This window comes from Engraulis encrasicolus, chromosome 9, assembly GCF_034702125.1.
Source record: "Engraulis encrasicolus isolate BLACKSEA-1 chromosome 9, IST_EnEncr_1.0, whole genome shotgun sequence".
NCBI classification, from domain to species: Eukaryota; Metazoa; Chordata; class Actinopteri; order Clupeiformes; family Engraulidae; genus Engraulis; species Engraulis encrasicolus.
The window spans coordinates 37,474,104-37,498,652 of record NC_085865.1 but is presented as its reverse complement, the minus strand read 5'-3'; the positions used below and the strand labels follow the sequence as shown (position 1 = coordinate 37,498,652).

Below are 24,549 nucleotides of genomic sequence, written 5' to 3'. Positions count from 1 at the left end.
ACTGTGACAAGACTGTGAAGCTTACCTTGCCTGCTCCCAAATCATACTTAAAACACATGCACACACAGACACACAGACACACACACACACACAGACACACACACACACACACACACACACACACACACACACACAGACATACACAATTAGATTAAAATTAGATGAATTAACACATATTTTTACAAGAGGAAGTACTTAGTTGCAGAGACAGATCGTATTTGCGGTCCAGCTGTGTCTTGATCGTATGACTGCTGTTTATGAACAGTCTGTGTCAGTGACCTCTGCAGAAACCCAACCGCTGCTGCAGTGTGCGTGCACGCGTGCCTGTGTGTGTGTACACTTGTGTGCGTGTGTCTATGCTTTTAGGTGCAATTATGTGTTAGTGTGCGCGTGTTGGTGTGCGCTTGCGTGTGTGCATGTGTGTGCGCGCCCGTCTGTTTATGCAGAGAGAACAGCAGCGGCATTGCCAACTTTTTGACTTGGACAAATATTTATCCCTTAACACTCCGGCTGCCGACTCTCAGATCCATATTCATTTTTCACAAGCTCAAGGAGAGACCACTTGAAGTCGAAAGAACAGAGCGAGAGAATGAAAGGAATCTATAGAGGAGGATAGGCGAAAAGAGATATCATACCCGAGACAGGATTTGATTTTTTTGAATATATTATTATTTAATTCTTTTACTGACAGCCATTCACTCTTTTTGCCTGTTACGGCTTCGCCCCTTGGTTCTTTCTTTGCCTTTCTCTGGCTTTTCCGCTTCTCTGTTTTGTTTTTTCTTGTTTTGTTTTGTTTGAACACCTGTTCACATACTGTGTGTGTGTGTGTGTGTGTGTGTGTGTGTGTGTGTGTGTGTGTGTGTGTGTGTGTGTGTGTGTGTGTGTGTGTGTGTGTGTGTGTGTGTGTGTGTGTGTGTGTGTGTTTGCACGCGTCTGTGTATGAACAAGGCGGCGATTTCTTGAAAAAGATTGCTTTCATCTGGTTCCATTCATTACTTAGTCAGTTTCACTCCAATACGTCTATGATGATGATGACGGGAAACACTTTTTTGTTAGTCTGTGTGTGTGCGCGCGTGTGCGTGTGCGTGTGTGTGTGTCAATGGGGGAGAGAGAGACAGAGAGACGGGGAGAGAGAAAGACCGACAGACATTTGTTGTGTGTAAGAGAGAGTGTGGGTGATTGCGTGCGTGTGTGTCTGTCCATTTTGAAAGTGGTGTGTGTCTGTATTTGCAAGTGTGTGTGTGCGTGTGTGTGTGTGTGTGTGTGTGTGTGTGTGTGTGTGTGTGTGTGTGTGTGTGTGTGTGTGTGTGTGTGTGTGTGTGTGTGTGTGTGTGTGTGCGTGTGTGTGTGTTCTCTGCCTATCTATAGATATGTAATTGCACTCAGAGAGAACAAACCCAAAATATTCCCCCTCTGTCTGACTGTGCCCCTGAGCGCCAGCTTGTCAACACTCTGGCCTTATTTCTAATTGCTGCAATTTTTCCCGTAATGCAGTGCTTTTGTTGAGGCCGTGCGTCCCTGGGTCCGTGCATGAGGCGTTGTCATGGTTGCGCACAGAGCCAGGGATGCTGGGAAGTGCGTGCGTGCGTGCGTGCGTGCGTGCGTGCGTGCGTGCGTACCTGTTGGGCTCGTACACAGAGCTGGCAGTGTCTGCTGTATATTTTTCTGCAGCAGGTTAGATTAGTGCAAGTCACAGGGTGTTCTGGAACAGTTATCATGTCAGCCTGTTGGCTATTCTATACCTTTCATGTAATTTTGTTTGGAAATTTGTTGGTGTACTTATCATCTGTGCATACGTGTTATTCTCCCTCTCTCATTCCTTGTCTCTCTCTCTCTCTTCTCCTCTTTTCTTCCATCTGTCAATCATGCTTCCTCTCTTTTACTCGGCATCTCTCTCTCTCGCTCTCTCTCTCTCTCTCTCATATGTTTTTGTTTAACTGCACATTGCAGACTAGTCAAACGCAATTTCAAATGTCTCTACTTCTGTGCTAACCCTGTTACATAGTAGATTTTTGACAAGTACACTTGACTTGACACTTGACTCTCTCTCTCTCTCTCTCTCTCTCTCTCTCTCTCTCTCTCTCTCTCTCTCTCCCCCCCAGGACCGAGGGATTGGAAATGCCTCCTTGTCTACGTTCGGGGTGGTACAGGCCGTGGTGGAGATCATCCTCATGTTGTATCCTTCAGAGCAGCCATTCACCTCACTCTCAATACTGGTGGCTGAGCAGAACTCCTCTCTGTATTGCTGTATTTATATGTACACACTAGAGTCACTGTGATGTTGGTCTGATCTCATTGGGTGAGTGGGTGTTATTGTGTGTGGGAAATCCAGGGCTGAAAGATCTTAGGCATGCTGCCTAAAATCAGGTGCGGTGCGGAAGAGGAACATTTCAACATTTGGTAGTAGATGCTGTGGAAACAATAGTGTACTTGGCAGAGAGTTAGGGTGCCTGTGTGTATGTGTGCATGGCCATGCTTTTGTGTATTGATTCGTTCATGGGTATGTGGTAGGCCGGTAAATGTATGGTTTAACCCCCAAAAAATGTTTTTTTTGTCCATATATTCTATTACTATTGAACCTGCTAAATTACATATTAAAACTCTGACTTTTGGAAAGGGGTTATTTTCAAGATGGCTGTCAGGGTCTTAAAATAAGGGTCTAGTCCAGAGACACTACAGGTGAATAGGCTGAAAAGTTTAACGTGCAGATATCGACATGAAATCTTACCTGCTGATTACTCACATATCTATGAGAAAAATGTATTACAAGTTTTCTACAGTCTTATGTTTAAATAAGATAATTAGGCTATATCTAATTAAATATGCACCATTTTGGGCAAAAACTTAAAATGTGGGAAGAGTCAGGCTCAAAATTATTTTTGTTGTTGTTAACATAGTGTGTCAAAAGACATCTGCAGAGGGGATTAAGGGCATCTCTTTTTGTTCTCTAGTTAATCTAACCATATTGGGTAACACTTTATAATACCGACTCCTTGTTAAACATTAGTTATGCATTTGTTAAGCATTATTCAAACCTTAGATAACCCTTTGTAAAACATTTGCTTACCATTATGTCTTTATTATTTCCCATTACTTAATCATTAACATACACTTTTAATGATTTTTGATACTGATACATGTGTGTGAGAGAGTCGGGGAATGATTGGCAAATGATGAATGGTTTCCGTATCATTTGCCAATCCTTCCCAGATTCTCTCACACACATGCATCAGTATCAAAAACCATTAACAGTGTATGTTAATGATTAAGTAATGGGAAATAATAAAGAGATAATGGTTAACAAATGTTTTACAAAGGGTTATCTCTAAGGTTTGAATAATGCTTAACAAATGCATAACTAATGCTTAACAAGAAGTCAGTATTATAGTGTTACCCAATATTGCCATCAGCCTTTCCCCCCCATATATTTACCCGTCTATGGTTGTATCTTCCTTCCTTGACTCGTTTGCCACAGCTACCTGCTTGTCTCATCAGTGGTAGGCTTCTACAGTTTACGCATCTTCCAGGGCCTCACGCCGCGCAAGGATGACACCACCATGACTACGGTACGTACAGAGCTCGCCGCCTACAGGAAAGGATGTTTATGGTGTCATTATCTGTCCCCAACCCCACCCTAGACGGGGTGGGGCCAGGTATTGCAATGAGTCTGTCTGTTTGTCTGTGAAGTACAAAGTTGGAGCAGGTTCGCACACTTAACAAGACACTAAGGTCAAGCACAAGGATTTATTTTATTTTAATATTTTAATAAAAGAACCCCTTGTGCTTGACCTTAGTGTGTTGTTTTAGTGTGCGAACCTGCTCCAACTTTGTACTTTACTTTTTTTGGGTCCACGCACCTACTTATTTTTCGAAACATCTAGAGCGCAACCATACCCTTGCCTCCTGTTTGTCTGTTAACCCGCAGTGTTTTGTGTAGTCTGCAGGGGGTGCCAGACACACATCATATGCAGGGTTGGCCAGGGGTCCAGTTTGTCATCTCGGATAACTCTTGAACATTACAGTACTTCCTAGGAGTGTGTTCAAACTGTCTATATCAGGATACATCGTCACGGCCCTCTTCACGATACACATTTCGATACGGAGGCGTCTGTCTCGATAGTTTATTGAATAAAATAAATTGACTTATGAATGCTACACAGCAACTGGTATTCGTGATCTGTATCGCATCATGAATGGTATGTAAGTCTACAGTTTTATGAAGGCAGTGTTTTACTTACATTCACTACAGGGCAACTACTACTGCACTACAAAAAAAATACAACAATTGGTTATACATGCGGTATGAAAATGTAAAAAAAAAAAAAGAAAAGAATAAAAATTAACAAATGTAGGCCCAAAATATCGAGATATGCATCACCGTATTGGGTTGCACATGCATCGCGATACGAATCGTATCAGGACCCCTGTACAGTATCATGATGTGTGTCGTATCGCGAGGCGGTCGGCCATACCCACCCCTAGTACTTCCTCTCTTCTTCTTCCTCTCACTCCATCTCTCTTCCTCACTCCTTCACTTTCTCCTTTTAACCCGACCTATACCTGTCTGACTATACTTACATGAATTAATTTGTCTTCTTTCTCACTTCCTCCTGCTTCTTTTCTCTCCTCTTCGCTCTTTGTCCTTTCATTCAGGCCTTTGCCTGTCCATTAACAAAAAAAAAAATCCGTCTTTGATTCTCTCTCTTCTATGGCCTGTTTTGTTTACTCCCCCCCCCCCCCCCTCTCACTCCCCATCCCTTCCCCCTTGATGTAATGTTTCCTTTTTTCTGTCTGTCTGTCTTTCTTTCTTTACTCCCCCCCCCCCCCTTTCTCTTTTCCCTTTCCTCTGGTCTTGTGCTGCTCTTCACTCAAGATGTCTGTGAACGTTTCACTCCATGGTGCCAGTGTGTGTTTGTTTATTGGGCAAACAAAAGCAGAAAAGGGAAAGTGGCCTCTGTGCGTGTGCGTGTGCGTGTGTGTGTGTGTATGTGTATGTGTATGTGTATGTGTATGTGTGTGTGTGTGTGTGTGTGTGTGTGTGTGTGTGTGTGTGTGTGTGTGTGTGTGTGTGTGTGTGTGTGTGTGTGTGTGTGTGTGTGTGTGACCATCCGAAGGCATGCATTCAGTTGGTAATGAGTCTTGCCGGTGCGGCTGTGACAATGCTGAGAGAGAAAGAGCCTGGTAATGAGCAACTTAAGGAGCACTAATTGCACAACCTCCACTATCTCTGTGCACCATAAAGGTGCGTGTGTGTGTGTCCCTGTCCGTGTGTCCATGTATGTACATGTGTGTGCATGGCTCTAAATTAGCTTTTTTTTCCATCACCATCCAAAATGGCTAGTAGATATTAATCTTACTAGCCAACACACACTCACTAATGAATCAAAGTGGCAAGTAAGTTGGTCTTTTCTACCTGCCAAACTGAAATTTCACCAGCATTTGGCTGGTTGGCTGGTGTTCATTTAGAGCCCTGCGCACGCGTGTGTGTATGCGTGTTGGCGTGGGTGTGTGTATCTTGCGTCCATCTTGCGTGCCCTGCACTGCACACCATAGCTATGCGGTCTCGCCTTTCAGTTCGTCCTGTTCCTTCTCAAACACCCAGTTATGATTGATTGCATTTGAACCAATAAGCAAACGGCGTTGTTTTTCAAGTAGCAGGTGCAGCAGGCAGCACATGCGTTGTTTACCCACTCGGGACTATTGCAGTTCAGGCAAACTAATCAGTCAGCCTTACCCTGCTGCCTTACCTTGCCTTGAACCAGGCCAGTCTGGAGGTCCCCACAGGGTTACTAATGAATCACCCGCTCCATCTCTAGGCCACAGTTCACATCTCTCTCAGCTGTGACGACTAAACTAAACCGCCACATTTAAAGGCACGGTTACACACAAGACACAACATTACATTCCCGACATTGGGATAATTTTATGGCTTCTGAAGTTATTTCATTGGTTCATCTCTTGAGCTGTAACTGTGGTAGACAAGCGCGCAGGTGTGGGCTGTATCTTTGTTATTGGAATGAGAGAAAATTGTGCCACATTTGTAATTAAAATGTAAACGCGACTAAATCAATTCTGTATTCAACTTTGAGAGTCCTATGTTACTTGGAACTTGAAACTCAAATTCAGTGATGAAAAAATAAATAGAAAACTGTCATAAAGTTTATGGGTGATGATCTCCATCTGATATCTCGTTTATTTTCTCTTTCAGATCATTGGCTGTTGTGTGTCCATCCTGGTCCTGAGCTCAGCGCTGCCCGTTATGTCTCGAACCCTGGGTAAGACACGTGTGCAATTAAACCCTGCAGCCATTCACATGCCAACATTTATTCCTATTTTGTCTAAATAATTGGTCATTTAGCTGAGTTTAAGTGGTCTTTTTATTTGAGTTTTCCACCCACACAAATCACTCAACAGCACACATATGCATACATACACACGTACATTCACATACGTAAACACAATACACATTGTTGATGCAAATATTGCATGGTATTGACCATCGGCAATGCATACACTTACATAAACATAATAATAATAAAATGGGTGGTGATAGACATTGAACCCTCACCCCGCTCGTCCCATTCCGCTACAGCCGACTCCTAATGCGGCCTCCCCTCTGCTCCCGGGGCATATTATGCAGGCCGCCGCAGTGCAGTGATCCCCCTCCACCCCTCGTTGAGCGTGACGAATAATGATGCCGGCGGCGGGTGTCTGGCTTATAGCCACCCACAGTCACGGGATCACTGCTCCCCTTTTCACTTCATCTTCGCGCCTGGACATGTAATTTGCATAAGGGCTCTCCTAACAGGCTTATTCCGGCCGTTCACGGGGCGCACCATGTTCACGGGGAGCTGGGCAACTCACTCAGTCATTCAGTCATTCTCAGTGCTGTGATGCCCCGTAGCGTGCCGGTGGTGCGAGTGCGTACACACATACAGCATTCGTGCTAATGTGCTTGTCAAATCAAAGTGGGTGGTTAGCTGGATAACATGGTCGGTTGACTTCAAAAATACAGGTTTGCTACAGTGGAAATGAGTCACTCTGTCTGCGTGTGAGGGTGAGCGTGCGCGCGTGTGTGTGCTCGTCTTTGTGTCTGTGTGACGTGCTTGTCTTTGTGTGCGTGTGCATGTGCGTGCTTGCGTGCGTGTGTGAGAGCTGCATCCACCACATTGAGGTTAAACACACAGACACCAGATTTATCTCTCAGTTTTGACTTGGATGAAGACACCTCATCTTTGTGGTCTCGAGAGAGTGAGTGAGCATGAGGAGGAGAGACAGAATGACAGAGGGAGGCGGGAGGGAGTGGCAGAGAGAGAGAGAGAGAGAGAGAGAGAGAGAGAGAGAGAGAGAGAGAGAGAGAGAGAGAGAGAGAGAGAGAGTGTCGGACAGACAGACAGACAGACAGACAGACAGACAGACAGACAGACAGACAGACAGACAGACAGACAGACAGACAGACAGACAGACAGACAGACAGACAGACAGACAGACAGACAGACAGACACAAAGAGGAATAAAGAGATAGAGAGAGACGTGCAAAAAGGAAGAGAGAGAGCATATGTGCGAGTGAAGTGTGTGTGTGTGTGTTTGAGGGCAGCTCTGAGGGATGACCAGTGGCTGACCACTGACCGTGGGAGTATTGGCCCTAGCCACCCTCTCCTCCCCCCCACACCACTTCCACCACCACCACCCGGCTGCTCCCCCTCGGCTGCCTCTCCTCTCCCCTCTCCCCTCTCCCCTCTACCACTCCCTCTCCTCTCCCCTCCCCTCCACCCCCCCTCCTCTCCCTTTAAGGTTAACGAGTGAAATTCCTCCTCTCTTTGCCATAGAGATTTGGGAGAAGAATGGAGAGGAAAAAAATGACAGGCCAGTGCGACGACAATGCCAGTAATAAACACGCCTAGCACAGACACAGCTGTTCAAATAACACTGCTGTGTGTGTGTGTGTGTGTGTGTGTGTGTGTGTGTGTGTGTGTGTGTGTGTGTGTGTGTGTGTGTGTGTGTGTGTGTGTGTGTGTGTGTGTGTGTGTGTGTGTGTGTGTGTGTGTGTGTGTGTGTGTGTGTGTGGCTGAGTACAGTGAGTCATAGCAAGCTTTACAAAATATCAACAGGTTCTGCTTTGTGCCACTGAATGCATGAAAGAATAGATGCGTGAAGCCGATTGAGAAAGAGAGAGAGAAAGCTGGGGGTGAGTGAGCGGGAGAGAGTGAGGAGGCTTGCGGATAGAGAGAGAGAGAGAGAGAGAGAGAGAGAGTCAGGGGAGGGGGATGAGGAGAAAAGGAGGAGGAAGAGGGGGGGGGCGACGTGTTGAAAGTGTGATGGGAAAGGTAAACTGCACATTGTTTCGTCCTGGGCCTTCTTTTTTTGGCCCAAAAGATTGAACATGTCGCAGCGAAGGAGAGAAAGAGTTAGACATACTGTAGGGAGGGAGGAAAAGAGAGAGAGAGAGAGAGGGCCAGAGGGCTGTTCAAAAATAAATACACGCACACCTCCAGCCTCCTTTTTTCTTTTTTTGACAGTTTTTTCTCCTTTGCATGAAATCAAACAATGTGGAGTTCAAATGGATTCGGCAGTGTTGTATTCACTGGTTTTTGGTTGTTTGGTTAGCACAGGAGCTGTTATTTTACGTATAAAACTGGCTGCCATCTCCCATTGGCTCCCATAGGTCTGGGAAATATGACAAAAAAATGTATCATCACCTTGTATTTTGCCATATATGATGTCACGGTCACCAAAAAAATATGTATTTTTATTAGGGATGCACCGATACACATTTTTTCACTTTCGATCCGATCCCGATACCTAACTTTGGGTATCTGCCCTTACCAATACTACTCCGATCCAATACCAAAACCACATATATGCATGGGTTTCAACTTGAGGTAGGCCCAAGATGACTATTTGGTCAGGAAAGGAAGTCAGAAGACCAGGAAACCAATTAATAAGTAAAAGGAGTAAGTTCAAAAGTAACAATCCCATCCTGAAATCTAATATGCAAGTGTTATGAGTTCAAATTAACATTACACCTGGCTCAATGTCAGTACTGGGAAAATTCCGATACTTTGGGAAAATTCCGATCCGATCCGATCTCTGAAATATGTTGATATCTGAACCCGATACCAATACACCGATACTGATATCCCATCCCTAATTTTTATTTTATTATTATTTAAAAAATAAATGTTACACCTCTATTATTCAGATAGGATCGTTTATTTAAAACCATATCCAGAAATGTGTTTCTGACTTGCTTAATTGGTTTGTCCATATACAGTAGAATGAAATAGATTGTTGATTGTGCTTCAGATGGAGTCCTATACCGTAGTCTTTGGGATGCATCATGTCCTTTGAGGTGTGTGTGTGTGTGTGTGTGTGCGTGCGTGCGCACTAAAACACTGTCTCTGGCTCTCCCTCATACACCCCCCTCCCCACACACACCTACACACGCACACACACGCACACGCACGCACACGTACACACCAGGGCTTGACACTGGCACCTGCCAACCAGCCAAATGCTGGTAAAACTTGGCTGTGGCTGGTAACAATTTCAGTGTCAATAGCCAATTTGGCAGGTAGCTTAATGGTATGGCATATCAGAAAAGCATATCTTCTGCACTTTGCCCCTTGTGTATCAATTGTTTGTAAAGTAAGTTAAAGAAAAGCTCAGTTACTCAATTTCTATGTGTTTGTTTTATTGCCACGTAGAAACGCATGCACTCATCTGCTTGCATTAAGCACCTCATCTTCTGAAGTTAGATGTACAGCATCATGATAAAAAAAAAACAAATTTGTGGCTAGTAGAATAGCTGGATGGCTAGTGACTCGGCAAAAAACGCTAGCCACAGTGGCCGGCAAGCAAAAAAGTTAATGTCAAGCCCTGGTACACACACTGGGACATACACATAAAGATGCATGCACACACATTCAGACCCACGTGTACACACTCAACACACACACACACACACACACACACTCAACACACACAAACACACACACACACACACACACACACACACACACACACACACAGACACACACACACACACACACAGACACACACTTAAGCACATACGCGCTGTCTTTTCTTGAGCTCAGAAAGCCCCTGGGGACAAAGTTTTGGTGCAACTTTTTTATCTGCAGTGTCCTAAAATGCAAAGTGCAGGACTGCAGGAATTCAACAGCAGCAGGCAGTGAAAAGAGCACACACACACACACACACACACACACACACACACACACACACACACACACACACACACACACACACACACACACACACACACACACACACACACACACACACACACCACCACCACCACCAGACGTCAACACACTGTGCATTGAAGGAGAGACATGAGTTATAGTGGTGGCAAATGAGCAGTAATTGTCTGCTCATATTTCTGCCTGAGTGACAGCAAGCGATGAGGCTGCGTATATGACACGCATCAGCAATGGCCTCTCGTGTACATTTGTGTGTGTGTGTGTGTGTGTGTGTGTGCGCACGCGCACGTCTCTGTGTGTCTGTGTGTGCATTTGTCTGTTTTCGCGGACTATGGATCATCCATTCTCTCTCTCTCTCTCTTTCTCTCTCTCTCTCCATTTCTATCTCTCTCTTTCTCATTCATTCACACACACGCACGCACGCACACACGCACGCACGCACACACACACACACACACACACACACACACACACACACACACACACACACACACACACACACACACACACACACACACACACAAACACTCAAAGCAGCACCCAGCAGTAGAATGGCCAGTGCAGTGATGAGGGATGAAGATGGAGTGCAGCTGTGTAGCCCAGCTAACAGGCCCTGGCAGCAGCCGGCAAACACTATCGATCTGCTCTCACACACCGTCCTCAGTGTGTGTGTGTGTGTGTGTGTGTGCCGCGCGCAAGCTGTGCGTCTGTGTGTGTGTGTGTTTGCCGTGTGCGTGTGTGTGTGTGTGCCTGCCGTTTGTGTGCGTGTGTGTGTTTGTGTGTGCACGCTGTGTGTGTGTGCGCGCGGGCGCGCGTGCATGTGTTTGCGCTCGCTGCCCGGCAATTTTTACAACCCATATGACAGGCTGATTACCTGTGCCTCACCTCCCGACTCCTCATTTAGTCCCTAGATGAGAAATCTCTCACTCCCCCCCCCCTTCTCTTGCCTCTTCTTCCTCTCTCGCTTCTCTTCTTCCTTTCTCTGTCTCTCTCTAGCTCTCTCTCTCTCTGTCTCTCTCTAGCTCTCTCTCTCTCTCTCTCTCTCTCTCTCTCTCTCTCTCTCTCTCTCTCTCTCTCTCTCTCTTCTTCCATTGTCTATCCATCCCTGTAAAAAGGCAGCGTTTAAATTGCCAAAATCCTTTTACCTCAGATTGCCTCCTGTCAGAAGATAAAAGAAAACAAAAGAAAACAAAAGAAGAGGAGAGAAAGTTTCTGATGCGGTCCAAGCACTCTGCATCACAAACTCACTGCACCGCACCGCCCCCTCTCTTCCTTCACCCATCCCTCTCTCTCTCTCTCTCTCTCTCTCTCTCTCTCTCTCTCTCTCTCTCCCAGGTGATCTCACCATATTGACTTCACCCTCTACCCTCATCTTCTTCTTCCTCCTCCTCTCCTCACCTCTCTCTCTTTTCTCTATGTATCTCTTCCTATCAGTCTTGAATGCACTCTCTCACCCCATCCTTCTCTCTCTACAACTCTGTTTCTATTCCATCTCTCCCTCTCTTTAGTGCACACTCTCAAACCCCCATCACCTCCATCGCTCTCTCTCTCTTCCTTTCTCTCTCTCTCTCTCTCTCTCTCTCTCTCTCTCTCTCTCTCTCTCTCTCTCTCTCTCTCTCTCTCTCTCTCTCTCTCTCTCTCTCTCTCTTGTGTGCACTGCCTCACTCCCATCACCTCCATCACACTCTCGCCCCTCTTCTTCTCTCCTCTCTCTCTCTCTCTTACTCTCTCTCTCTCTCTCTACCCCCCCCCCTCTCTCTTGTGTGCACTCCCTTACTCCCTCCCTCCCTCTCCTCTCTTCTCCTCTGTTGTTTTCAGGCAATTTTGCTAAAGGCCCCATGCCGCTCTGCATGCCAACTGCTTACAGCTGCTGCAGAGGCATCTTTTATCCAGACGCCAATCGATCATCTAATCTAATCGCCCCGCGATGGGCTCACTCGCAAGCAGACACCCCACTTCCTACACTCACACACACACACTCTCTCTCTGTCTCTGTCTCTGTTTCTATCTCTCTCTCTGTCTTTGTCTCTGTCTTTCTCTCTCTCTCTCTCTCTCTCTCTCTCTCTCTCTCTCTCTCTCTCTCTCTCCCTCTCTCTGTTTCTCTCTCACACACACAAATATGCAGACGCGCGGACACATAGACAAACATACATACATGCATGACACACACACAAAAACGCGCATCATCATCATGTTTGTTACTGTGCCTCCTTGATGACATGAGATTGCCATACAAGTATGGGTTCATTATTTCTCTGCAGTGCTACACTTTGCGTGCCCTTAACTGACCAGGATTCATATGCCTGAGAAAGTTTGTGAGTTACGGAAAGGAGGGGAAGAAAAAAAAACGTGTCTTGTGTACAAAGTGAAGTGTCCTTCTGTTCGCTGTTATGGTTTGGTGTTATGCAGTAACAAGATCAAGCTCCAAGAGAGGTGTGGTACACACACACACACACACACACACACACACACACACACACACACACACACACACACACACACACACACACACACACACACATACACACACACACATCTAATCTCAGGGTTATCGCGTGGGTCTTTTGATCAGCATTGTTTTTAGCCGCTGTGTGTGTTTGTGTACACTTGGGGTGTTGGAACACTCAATGAGGAAACGCCAATTCCTCATTCAGCTCTCATTCACTGCCATTCATCCGTGGAGTGCCGTGTGATTAAGCAGCACGAACTGGTTGACACGTTCACACCAAAGACACGACCTGGCTAGGAGACGTGTGTGTGTGTGTGTGTGCGTGTGTGCGTGTGTGCGTGTGTGTGTGTGTGTGTGTGTGTGTGCGCGTGCATGTGTTTGCATAACGCCTGTCCGGCGTGGGCGATTAGACAAATAAAGTTGGCCGACAGCCGTCAAAATGGGAGCCCAGGTTTACCTAAGGCTTACCGAATTAGCAATCTCTCGGCACCCGTGGGACTCTTTCGGTAGGCCCATCGAGTTTTGTGTTTGTGTTGTGTATTTTTATGCTCTCGGGCAGCAGGGGTGAAAGATCTCAGGTCTGGTGCCTAGCATCAGGCATAGTACAGCAGGACACATTTAATATTTAGTTCTAGATAAGCCATTTGAACTGTTGTAACTGTTTGTAGATTCCCTCCATTGGCTTCTGTTTTTTTGTTGTATGTGAATTGAATCCACATTAATCCAGATCATGTTTGTCAAAATTATTAAAACAGTAATGGGCAACCTGGATTCCTTAATTTACACTCCAGTGCAAAAGAATTTACCTGTCCAATTCAACCAGGTGACCATTCAACCATCTGGTTGAATTGGACAGGTACAGCCAGCCAGGTCATTTGGAATATGTGGCACTGGGTTGTAAAGTAATCCAGGTTGCATATCACGGAGTTAGGTTATAAGCCAGATGTGGTCTTAAAGTTTGAGGACATGTCACATCTCACCCAGTTTTAAATGTGTTGTGACGTTTTTCTCTACAGGAATAACCCGCTTTGATCTCCTGGGCGATTTCGGGCGATTCAATTGGCTGGGGAACTTCTACATCGTCCTATCGTACAACCTGCTGTTTGCTGTGGTGACGACGCTGTGCCTGGTGCGCAAGTTCACCTCAGCCGTCCGGGAGGAGCTGCTCAAGGCTTTAGGTCAGTGGTTTTCAAAATGGGGGCCGGGGACCCCTGGGGGGCCGCGAGGGGTTGCCAGGGGGGCCGTAGAAAGTTGGTAGGAAATGATAAAATAAATTATCGAAGAAATTGAATAACTAATGTACACCAAAATAAACCAAAAATGAGCTAAACAATATTCCCATTAGTTAATTTTATATATCCTAGTGGGGCACTGACTCACAGGTCTAGACGTAGTGAAAGACCTAGATGGTTGTGAAAGGGGGTGCACAGGAAAAGTAGTGCGGTACGACCCATGTAAAGGGGGCCTTGGCTGGAATCTACCAGGGTATTAGGGGCCTTCACACGGTTAAGTTTGGGAACCCCTGCTTTAGGTAACAACCTCAGGGTTGCCAGATGTCATGCCATGATTTCCAACCCAAGAAATGCTCAAAAAACGCCTCAAGGCACTAAATCCCTAGCCTCGCGCGCCATCCTACGTACTTCCACCAAAGGATTGGCTCCAATACTACATGAATACGAAATTAAATGGTAGTATTATGGGATGGTCAGGACCAGGCTACTAAATCCCACCCAATCTGAACCGAATTCTATCGATTTCTATGGCCGTAAATCTACAGAAATATCTGCCCAATACCTTGTTTTACCTGCAGGTGGTCATCCAAACCCGACAGTAATCCCAACACTGAAAAACACTGGAGACGTCTCTCCACGCTCAAAAGGAGCTGCCTCACAAACAAATAACTCAAAATACTCTGTCAGGTGCACTCTTCAGAGATCATCCTCCTTTTTTTGGCCCCACTTCGTGTGGAAAATCCCAAAATAGAAGTCTATTAACAATATCATTACTAATCAATTATAGTGGTCAATAGCATCCGCATCAATTCCAGTGTTATTAATCGCTATGATATAAGCCTATTCATACATACACAGCTGGGCCATCTTAATAGCTAAAAGAGACTGTTGGCTTTTGACATGTATTAGGCCATTGCTGCTTTTTTTTGTTAGAATAGCTTTGCAAAGTCAGCTCTCTTGCTCACACACACACACACACACACACACACACACACACACACACACACACACACACACACACACACACACACACACACACACACACACACACACACGCTCAACACTTTAAACACAGGCTGATACACACAGCGAGAGACACATATGGGCATAGACACACACACACAGACACACACACAGACAATCTGTGAGTCTGGCAGTAGCTGTCTGGTCACTGAGTGGCAAAAGTAATTAACCTTTGCATTGGTCTGCATATGTCTGTACGGGTGTCCTTTAATGCCGTGTGTGTGTGTGTGTGCGTGTGCGTGCGTGTGTGTCTGTGGACAGCAAGTTAATAGACTTTGTCAGCTCCAGCTCCAGACAGTGGGGGAAAGATAGTGGATTCGTAGAAGGGAAAGGCCAGTGTATTGAAACTGTGCGTGGAACTCATTATATCCTGCTTGCGGGAGATATCGTCTGTCTGTCTGGAAGTGTGTGTGTGTGTGTGCGCGCGGCGTGCGCATGTGTTTGTGTGTGTGTGCATGTACGAGAGAGATGAGAAATGTCAGTGTGATGCTGTATACCTGCAGCAGTTAGTGTGAAGGGTGCCCATCTGAAGCGAGCTGAGCTGAGCTGTGTGTGTGTGTGTGTGTGTGTGCGCGCGTCTGTGTGTGTGTGTGTGTGTGCGTGTGTGTGCGCCATGTATAAATGTGTGTGTCTTATCTCCTTCTCCGCAGGCCTGGATAAGCTGAACCTGTCCAACAGCCCCACCGACCCCGAGTCTGCCAAGATACCCAGCGCTAACGGCCATCAGAAGACGCTGTGAAGGGACCTCTGACACATGCCCACACACATATGCATATTTACATACACACTCTCTCTCTCTCTCTCTCTCTCTTCCCCCCCCCCATACACACGCAAACACGCACAGACATACACACACACTTACTTACTTTCCAGACTCTGTGACTTGTATGCAAATGCAAATGCTCTCCAACACACACACGCACACACACCTGTTGACGTGCGATGCCGGCGGCACTACCTTATGGCCACCTCCCTCCAGCAGCAGAGACGGACGGGGAGACGTGAGGTGAGGTGAGGTGGACGTGAGGCATGAAGACATGGAGGAATGAGGGAGGAAGCAGCTCAGTGTCTGTCAGTCTGAGCTCATGCTGGACGGGAGGATAAGGGAATCGAACGAATGCACGGACTAATGAACGGACAGACAGCTCTTCACCAAAGCAAACAGGAAACAGAAAGGGAAGGGAGGGCAGATGAGCTACTGCGACCTGTGAGAATCTTCATCACTCATCATCTTTGATGACTTTTCCACCTCTCTCCCTCTCCTGTCCTCTTCTCTCTTCTCCACGGAGGAAGAAGGGAGGGATATGTCGAACGAGTGGTAGAACAGACGAAGAGGCGGCCACAGATGGATGGATGGATGGATGGATGGATGGATGGATGGAACAAAGGAAGAAAACTTGGTTACACTTTACTTGACGCTGGTGTCATACGTATGTCATAACGGTGTCATAACAGTGTCATGAACGAGTCATAAACATAATGCCAGTGTCATAAACGTTTTATGGCCATGAAAAGTTGGGCTTTGTCATAACTAAATTTCACTTAAAGACCAAGTCATACAATGTTTGACATTGACATAATGTTTATGACACATTCATGACTGCATTATGACAATGTTATGACACTGTTATGTCATACGTATGACGCCGGCGTCAAGTGAAGTTATACCGAAAACTCTTCTTCTTCTTCTTCTTTCTTCACTCCTCTACATCCAATGACTCTTCCTTCATCCCTATTGTTGTTTTGTTTGTTTGTTTTTGTTGTTTATTTGATTTCAATGTTGTCATTTGTTCTTTTCCACTGGTGCTCTCCTCCAGTCCAATCCTGCAGTACCATCCCTCTAGATCTGATCACCAGTTGTGATGAGCAGACCATCAGTAGAGCTGTGTCTGTGCTATGACTGCCACACCGAGCTGGGTGTGTTAGTGTCATGGCCAGAGTGCATGTTAGGTACCCCAGAAACCCAGGGGGGGTATTCCAAGAGCATTTTTTTGTGATGAACCTGGCTAAGATAACCAACAGGAAGTGGTAAACCTGCAAAAAAAAAAAGAGAGAGCAATCCAAGCTCTTGTGTTAAATGATTCATCGTTAGCTCAAGGTTACCTGAACCTGGTTTACTACTGAGGGCTTCCGCGCACCGGCTCCGACAAAGTGCTGAGCACTGCTGGGCAAAAGTTCGATTTCATTGTTTTCAATAGAACCCTGCACACTGGCGCCGATGTCCGCGGACATTTGCCGATGTCGGATAGCAATTAGAGACAAGTTCTATTTTGTCGGCGCCTCCCATTGACCATCAATGCTATGTTTGTGTGAAATTTGGTTTCGGGGTCCGAATTATGTCGGAAGCAAAGTGCGCCGCAGTGCTGTCGGAGCCAATGTGCGGCCGGCCTAAGTCAGCTTCTTGGAATACACTCCAGGTTGGAGGTTTTGTGTGATGGTGCAACATCTCCCCTTCCCCTGCATCAGAGATCTGTGGTATGGTTGAAGCACAGCTCCTGAGCTCGTGCGACAACCAGAATCATTTTGTGCTACCTGTGTTTTTTATTTTTCTTGTCAACATGTTCATGCAAACTTCACGGTCTTTATATGCAAGTGTTCTTTTTTCTCTCGTTCAATTCATTTTTGCTTAATTTTTTAAAGCCATCCTTGTGAGTCAGTGCCAGCTAGTCCTTTTGTTATTGTCGTTTTTTGCTTTCTGCCTCTTTCTTTTCATCCGCTCTGCGCCTTTCTGCTCTTCTAATGTTTCGTTCACTTCAGGCTGTAGTGCTCACTTCTGCCCTGTAGGGGTGTAGGTGAGCTAACAGACATGTTCATATGCCATCATATGAGTTCAGAAAAAGAAAACATTGGGGAAAAGGATAATCATTTTTATCGGTGGTCTTTTTTTAAATAATGACAATAGAATCAAAGGCCAGTCACATGTGGGCACACACTCATTTTTAAGAAAGGTTTTTAAGTGAAGGTCGCAAGGTCATCGTTAAGTGGCTTGTGACAGCAGTAGTGTAGACCTTGGAATCCACGTTAAAGAAAACGTGTTGTCAAAAGTCATTTTAAATGTGAAATCAAAATGGGAAGTATACTTATGGTGTTGTGAAGCAATATAGAAAAGTCTCCCAAACCTGTCATTTGGGATAACATTAGCAAAGGAACTGTAAGCAGATATAACGTTACTGACTGATCGCTATCAGAGCGGGCATTGCCATTACCTGTTGAGCCGGACATTTACCGCTTACCTTCACGATACTCCTCAAGGTACCCTTTAGATACACCTCAAGGTACAATTTACATACTCGTCAAAGTACCTTTACATACTCGTGAAAGTATTAGTATTTGGGAATGTATACGATTTAGGCTGTATTTAGCCTAGTGAATGAGCTCAACGTGCACCAGCCCTGTATTTTGATTGTAAAAGAGAGCTTTTTCTCTAGAAGACGGAAAAGCTTCAGTTTTTTCGTTCTCGAGCCAGTCGAAATTGATTGTCTGTCCTGGTTGAGCTTTGGTCAACCAGGCCTGGAGCATGGTCACAGATCATCTCGCAACTCAGCCAATGAGGGAAAAGGGGGGGAAACGAGCAGACGTGGCCATTGGTTCGTCCTCGAGATGAACACAAGAAGCATCATAAACATACTATACGTAGTATGCATTGTATGAATACTGTACAGTATATTTCTATGGACACCGTACTGGCCAAGGGGAAAGGGGGTGGAGTACAGTATTAAGGGATGATGCATGAACCACCTGAAGGAGCTGTCTCATATACAGTAGTAACGTGGGGTTTTATATGGCTTTCTTTAGTTGCTGTTGTGTTTGTTTGTTTGCTGGTGGCTTTGGATATTTTACCATTTCACTCAAAGACTGATTTGTGTGTGTGTGTGTGTGTGTGTGTGTGTGTGTGTGTGTGTGTGTGTGTGTGTGCGCGCGCTGAATTTGTTCATTAGGCAGTGATCAGCCAGATCAGACGCTGGTCAGGAGAAATTGGAAGTTGGTGCCAAGCGATGTTAGTACCTCCTGCCATGGCAGAGATAGGCCCCATCCCAAATGTCCTCTCGCTCACTACATACTGCACTGTATAAAGAATAGAACAATGTAACTCGCATCCTATGTAGTGTACTATGCAGTGATCGAATAAGCATTTTGGATGCTGACTTTTTGTAGTGTTCTTTTGCAGACATTCCCATAGATAATATCGTAATGTGAAAAAGAATGAGCCTGTTCAGTAGCAAATGTTTTCATTCTCACGGTCACCTGGTGTTGTTTTTAAGATTTTTTTTGATTTTAAATTGTTTTGTTGGTTTACATATGTGTTTTTTTTCTAGAACTCCCGGCTGAAGGAACGGCCTGAGGGCAAAACCTCAATATTCTTGTAAATGTTGTATTTACATGTATATAGGCGACATTTTTTTTGTATTGAGCTAATGTCGAAAGTGGTTTGACCTTTTTGTACAGCCTGAATCGTTATTATTATATGTCGTTCATTGTAGATAAGTCTTATTCCAACTTGAAAATCTGTGTTTTTCTTTCTTTCTTTCTTTTTTCTTAAAAACTTCACCCCTGAGGCCTTACCAGGAGGAGTTTACAGGCTGTTTGACTGACAGGTGGCCTGCTGTCCAGTACTGAAAGTGTGTGTGTGTGTGTGTGTGTGTGTGTGTGTGTGCGTGTGCGGTGTGTGTGTGTGTGTGTGTGTGTGTGTGCGTGTGCGCGCGTGCGCGCGCGTGTGTGAGTGAGTGTTCTGTTTGTATTTTGTTTGTGTGCATGCATGTGTGCACTTGTGAAGCTGTGGGTGTGTGCTTTGTTTTGTATATTTGTTTGTCTGTCTTTGTTGGTTTTCAGTTTGTATGTCGTTGTATGTGCACTTTTTATATATATGAAAAAAGAAAAGACAAATTCACTGTGAAGCTATCTCGTGAGAAATTAAACACAGTATAAGTACAAGGCACGCCAAATTAAAAGTAAACACTTGAACATGATGAAAGCTAAAAGGAGAAGGGAAAAAAAGAGAACATAAACTCAAATTTGCTGGTTGTTATGCACTGTACATGCTCCTTCCTGCAGTCACGGGCCGGCAACACTGCTTTTTGATGTTTGACGGCCCTAAATTTGAGTAGAGGGAAGGGAGACAAAATAAATCAATTTGGATAACTTGTCAACAGATAACTGAATCTACAGCAATTGTGTATAAACGCAAATCACCAAGACTTTTCAATCTTACTCTCACAGAGGGTGGCTATGTTTTTAAACCTGTGACGATTCATGACAAGGTACTTACAAGATAGGCCTTACAATTCTTTACCAGTGGATCTGTCTTTGTAAGGATTTTGTGGCTGATGTACTTGATGTCTGACTTTGATAAATCAGATTAAATGTTTTCAAAATGTCACAATGTTACAAATTTGCCCATGGTTCTTATTCTCATTGAAGGAAAATGTTTGTGTGGTGGTGAACTTTATTGGAATAGCAATGTATGGGTGGTTAGTGTAAATCCTGTGGGATGTCATTGGGACTTCCTGCAGCGAGGTATTAAAGGGGCTATAGGTAGGATTAAACGTCTAATTAATCACTGTCCCGAGTCACCCGGTGCTTATTTGAGTCATTGGTAGGTGAACCATGACTCTCGCGACCACTTCCACGGTCCGCTGTCAGAAAACCCCAAATGCAACTTTTGACAGCGCGGTCCGAACGAGTGTCGTGGTGGCAAACACTTTTCATACGAAAAATCGATTTACATACCGTATTCATGTTTGTATCAACAGCTGGCATTCCGCGATGAAAAACATTCTCACAGCGCGTTTATTTAAACAGCATTTTTTTCATGACTGTGTAGTTTTTGAGACAGGCATGCCACGGGCACCGCGCAAACGACGTCATCCTACATTGTGCCCCTCTAAACAAAAACAAAGCTCAAGCGATTACTCGCATATAGTGGCAACAACATCCTAACACACAGTACCTTGGCGGATGGGCAGCGCAAGTGTAGACTAGACTGTGTGTCTGTGTGTGTGTGTGTTTTGATGATTTGTCAGGCGCTTGGTAATGAAGACTTTAAAAAGCAGCCGATGGTATAGAGAGCAGCTAATCAATCCTCTTTATTAGTCAGCTGGGGACAAAGGGGGGGAGCAGTGAAGCCACACACAGACACGGTGACTGACTGGGAACGAGCACAGGGTGGCTCATCCTTGGCCAAGATAGTTGATCGATCTCTCAGGAGCCATAATCACTCCCAAGATTGTGTGTGCGTGCGTGTGTGCGTGCGTGGCCATAAACTGATAAAGCCTGATGTTGCTATACATGCAGACAGGCCTTCAGATTTTGTCCCAGCCTACCAACCCTACCAAGATACAGGAAAAACAGACAGGTTGATATGGAGTGCCCACTAATGTGTGTGTGTGTGTGTGCAGGTGTGCCACTGATTGCTTTGACTGTGCCCAGGACAAAGTCTTCTGAAAGGGCCCCCTACCCAATATACACAATGTAATGGGGACTCAATTCTGGACCCCTTCTCTCCCTCGGCCCGGGACAACTGACCTGTTTGTCCCCAACCCCGAACCTCCTTTCAGCTTACCTGAATGTGTTGTGTGTGCGTGCGTGTGTGGTAAAGCACGCATCACCCTACAAACCCGCTACAATAAAGAGCCCAAACCAAGCCCTCCTGACGGGCTCTCACTCTATGCGCTGAAAGTATTTTATTCGTTGGTACGCCTGCTTGTGTGCTTCCATCCATATCACAAAAACACACTCATGCTTATGGCTATCATCAATCCAGTCGGGCCTCTAATGGCGCAGACATAACAAGTCAACTGCTGCCAAGTCTACATCCATACCAACAATAAAAGTGAAATGGGCTGTGATAATAGTGCCTCACCAGGTTTTAGAGAGCGACCGCAGAGTGTGATGAATTTTCCGGAACGAAGGTCACCCCTTTGAAAATTGAGCAATAAGGGGGGGTTTCCTTTCGTTTAGTTTTGTTTCCTCTCTCTCTCTCTCTCTCTCTCTCTCTCTCTCTCTCTCTCTCTCTCTCTCTCTCTCTCTCTCTCTCTCTCTCTCTCTACCCCCCTCCCTCTCTTTTTTCGTTCATCAGGCTACCTAGCAAGAGAAATGTAATTAAAACCACCATGCAACAATAGATGGCTAGTCCTTTAATTAGTCCAAAGGCTTGATGTTTTTGCGATGTCTCTCGTGCTGCCTTACAATAGAGGCAGATCAGCACAAGGTATAAAATCCACTTGAAAGTGGATGAAAGTGGAAATCTTGTCATGTCATGTCTATGCACGTTTTTTTATGTTGAGGGAAGTTGTTTTCGTTACACTTTACTTGGCGACGGCTTCATACTTATGACATAACGGTGTCATAATAGTGTCATGAACGAGTCATAAACATAATGCCAGTGTCTTTAACGTTTTATGGCCATGAAAAGTTGACACTGTTAGGCCTGTCTTTGTCATTACCGAATTTCACTTTAAGACAGACATACAATGTTTATGACATTGACACAATGTTCATGACACATACATGACTGCATTATAACAATGTTATGACAGTGTTAGGTCATACGTATGACGCCAGCGTCAAGTTAAGTGTTGCCGTTGTTTCTTCTTTGCGACATCTACGTATGAATGTACTGTATTTTTTGCAAATATGTTCAATTCTCAGTGCTGTGTTTGTTTGTTTTTGTCTTGTCTTTGTTGCGTGTTGTAGAAATGAAACAATGTCATCTACATTTCCAATGTTACCACTTTACATTAAAGTTTTGCAATTTCGGAAATGCCTGTGTTCCATAGCATTTGTGTATGTGCGTGCATTTTTAACTGTTTTCAACTGTGCATACATGGTTCTTGAATTTTAAACCTGAAAGCGCATGTTGTTTTAAAAAAAAAAAAAACCTCTAATGCTAATGCACAATGTACAGGTACTCTGAATATTGTTCTGCTCTTTTGGCCTGAAATATACCTGCTAATATCAAAATGATAAGCCAGAAATGCTTTGTGTTTCATAGTGTCATGATAAAGTAGATCTTCACCATCCCCTCATCACACCCCTGTACCATATCTGTGCGTTGAACCTCCAGCCATTCCCACTACACACCACCACTGCTTCATACCACTACTCAGATCATCAAAGACTAGGTGTGTGATGGTGGAGAAAGTGTGTGTGTGTGCGTGCGTGTGTGCTTGCGTGCGTGCGTGCGTGTGTGTGTGTGTGAGTGTGTGTGTGTTGGGCGAGTTGGGCTGGGATGTGTGTTCCCTACCAGGCAGACGTGATCTTGGTGGCAGGCGCTGGAGCAGGCAATTAGCCTCGACCACAACCCCACCTGCTGTCTGCACCGCACCGCACTGCACTGCTCCCTCCTCCCTTTCTCTCCATACATCCACATCTCTCTTCTTCCCTCTCTCCATCTCTGTCCCTTCATTTCTCCCAGACTCCACCTGTTCTGCTCTGTACCGCACTGCACTGCACTGCACTGCTCCCTCCTCTCCTCCGCTCCATGCATCCACATCTCTCTTCTTCCCTCTCTCCATCTCTGTCCCTTTCACTCAATTGCTCCACCCCCCTCTCTACACCTCCATCACTATCTCCCTTCCTCCTTCTCCCTCTCCTTCCATCTCTCTGACTCTCTCTCTTTCTCTCTCTCTCTTTCTCCCTCCCATTGGATTCTCACAATACCTCTATCCCTCCACCTCTCTGCCTACCTCCATCCTTCCACCCCCCCCCCATCCGTACACCTCTCTCTCTCTCTCTTCCATCATTCTTTCTCTCTCTCTCCCTCTCTCTCTCTCCCTCTCTCTCTCTCTCTCATCAGCCCGCTCTGTTCGCTCCCTTTCTGGTTCCGCTGCAGTAACTCTTACTTTACATGCTAACTACGTACAGTATGTCCAAGCTCCACGCCTGCTGAATTTCAATTCAGGCCCATGTGTACCTTAAAGAAAGAAAGACGCACAAGGAATAAAAAGAAAAGAAAAAAAAGTGGGACTGAAACTTTCTTGTCACAAACCCCTGAAGTCATGTCACACTGCAGCATACAGACCAACACAATGAACTTTTGTTGTTGTACCTTACCTTTATCAGGTGAGCACAGCACAGGCAAGCTGGCCACAAAGCAAGTCTGGTCAATCTGTAACCAGCAGCCAACCTATATATATAATATTCAATCATAAAGAAGCACAAGGCCTTAGTGGTGTGACGGATGGGTGTGGAAACTGAAATCAGGGAGTGCTGGATGGTGAATGGTGGGTGGGTGGTAGAGAGAGAGAGATAGAGAGAAAGAGTTTGTGTTTGTGCTCTCCAATCTACAACAGGCACACAGGTCATGCATTTAAGTTTGAGCCAGACAGAGAGTGTGAGAGAAAGTGATGGATAGAGAAAGAAAGATGGATGGATGAATGGATGGAGACATCCTGAATGCACAATGCTGCTGACCTGGTTTAACCCTCTGAGGTCTAAGGCTTTTCAGAGGCTTTTAGGCTGCTTGCACCACCCTGACATTTTCAAGTATTTTAATTTCATATATATATATTTGGAACCTGGAAGGTCTGAGGTTTCTAATGGTGTGACTTATATGTTTCAATGACAAAAACTCACAGAGGTACAGATTTGTTTTTGGAGACCAATTGCCCTCTGAAGGGCACTC

General features: G+C 45.3%; 1 protein-coding gene across 1 annotated transcript in view; it reads left to right on the top strand.

Annotated features, from left to right (window-relative positions):
* Window positions 1-19,581, top strand: part of lmbr1 (limb development membrane protein 1) — a 69,187-nt gene extending 49,606 nt beyond the window's left edge. Inside the window, exons 13-17 of the mRNA XM_063207084.1 lie at window positions 2,103-2,176; window positions 3,476-3,566; window positions 6,209-6,275; window positions 13,689-13,850; window positions 15,578-19,581. Of these exons, the coding sequence (XP_063063154.1) occupies window positions 2,103-2,176; window positions 3,476-3,566; window positions 6,209-6,275; window positions 13,689-13,850; window positions 15,578-15,666 (483 nt within the window). The 3' untranslated portion in view covers window positions 15,667-19,581. The remainder of the gene's footprint in view (window positions 1-2,102; window positions 2,177-3,475; window positions 3,567-6,208; window positions 6,276-13,688; window positions 13,851-15,577) is intronic.
* The last annotated feature ends 4,968 nt before the right edge of the window (window positions 19,582-24,549 follow it).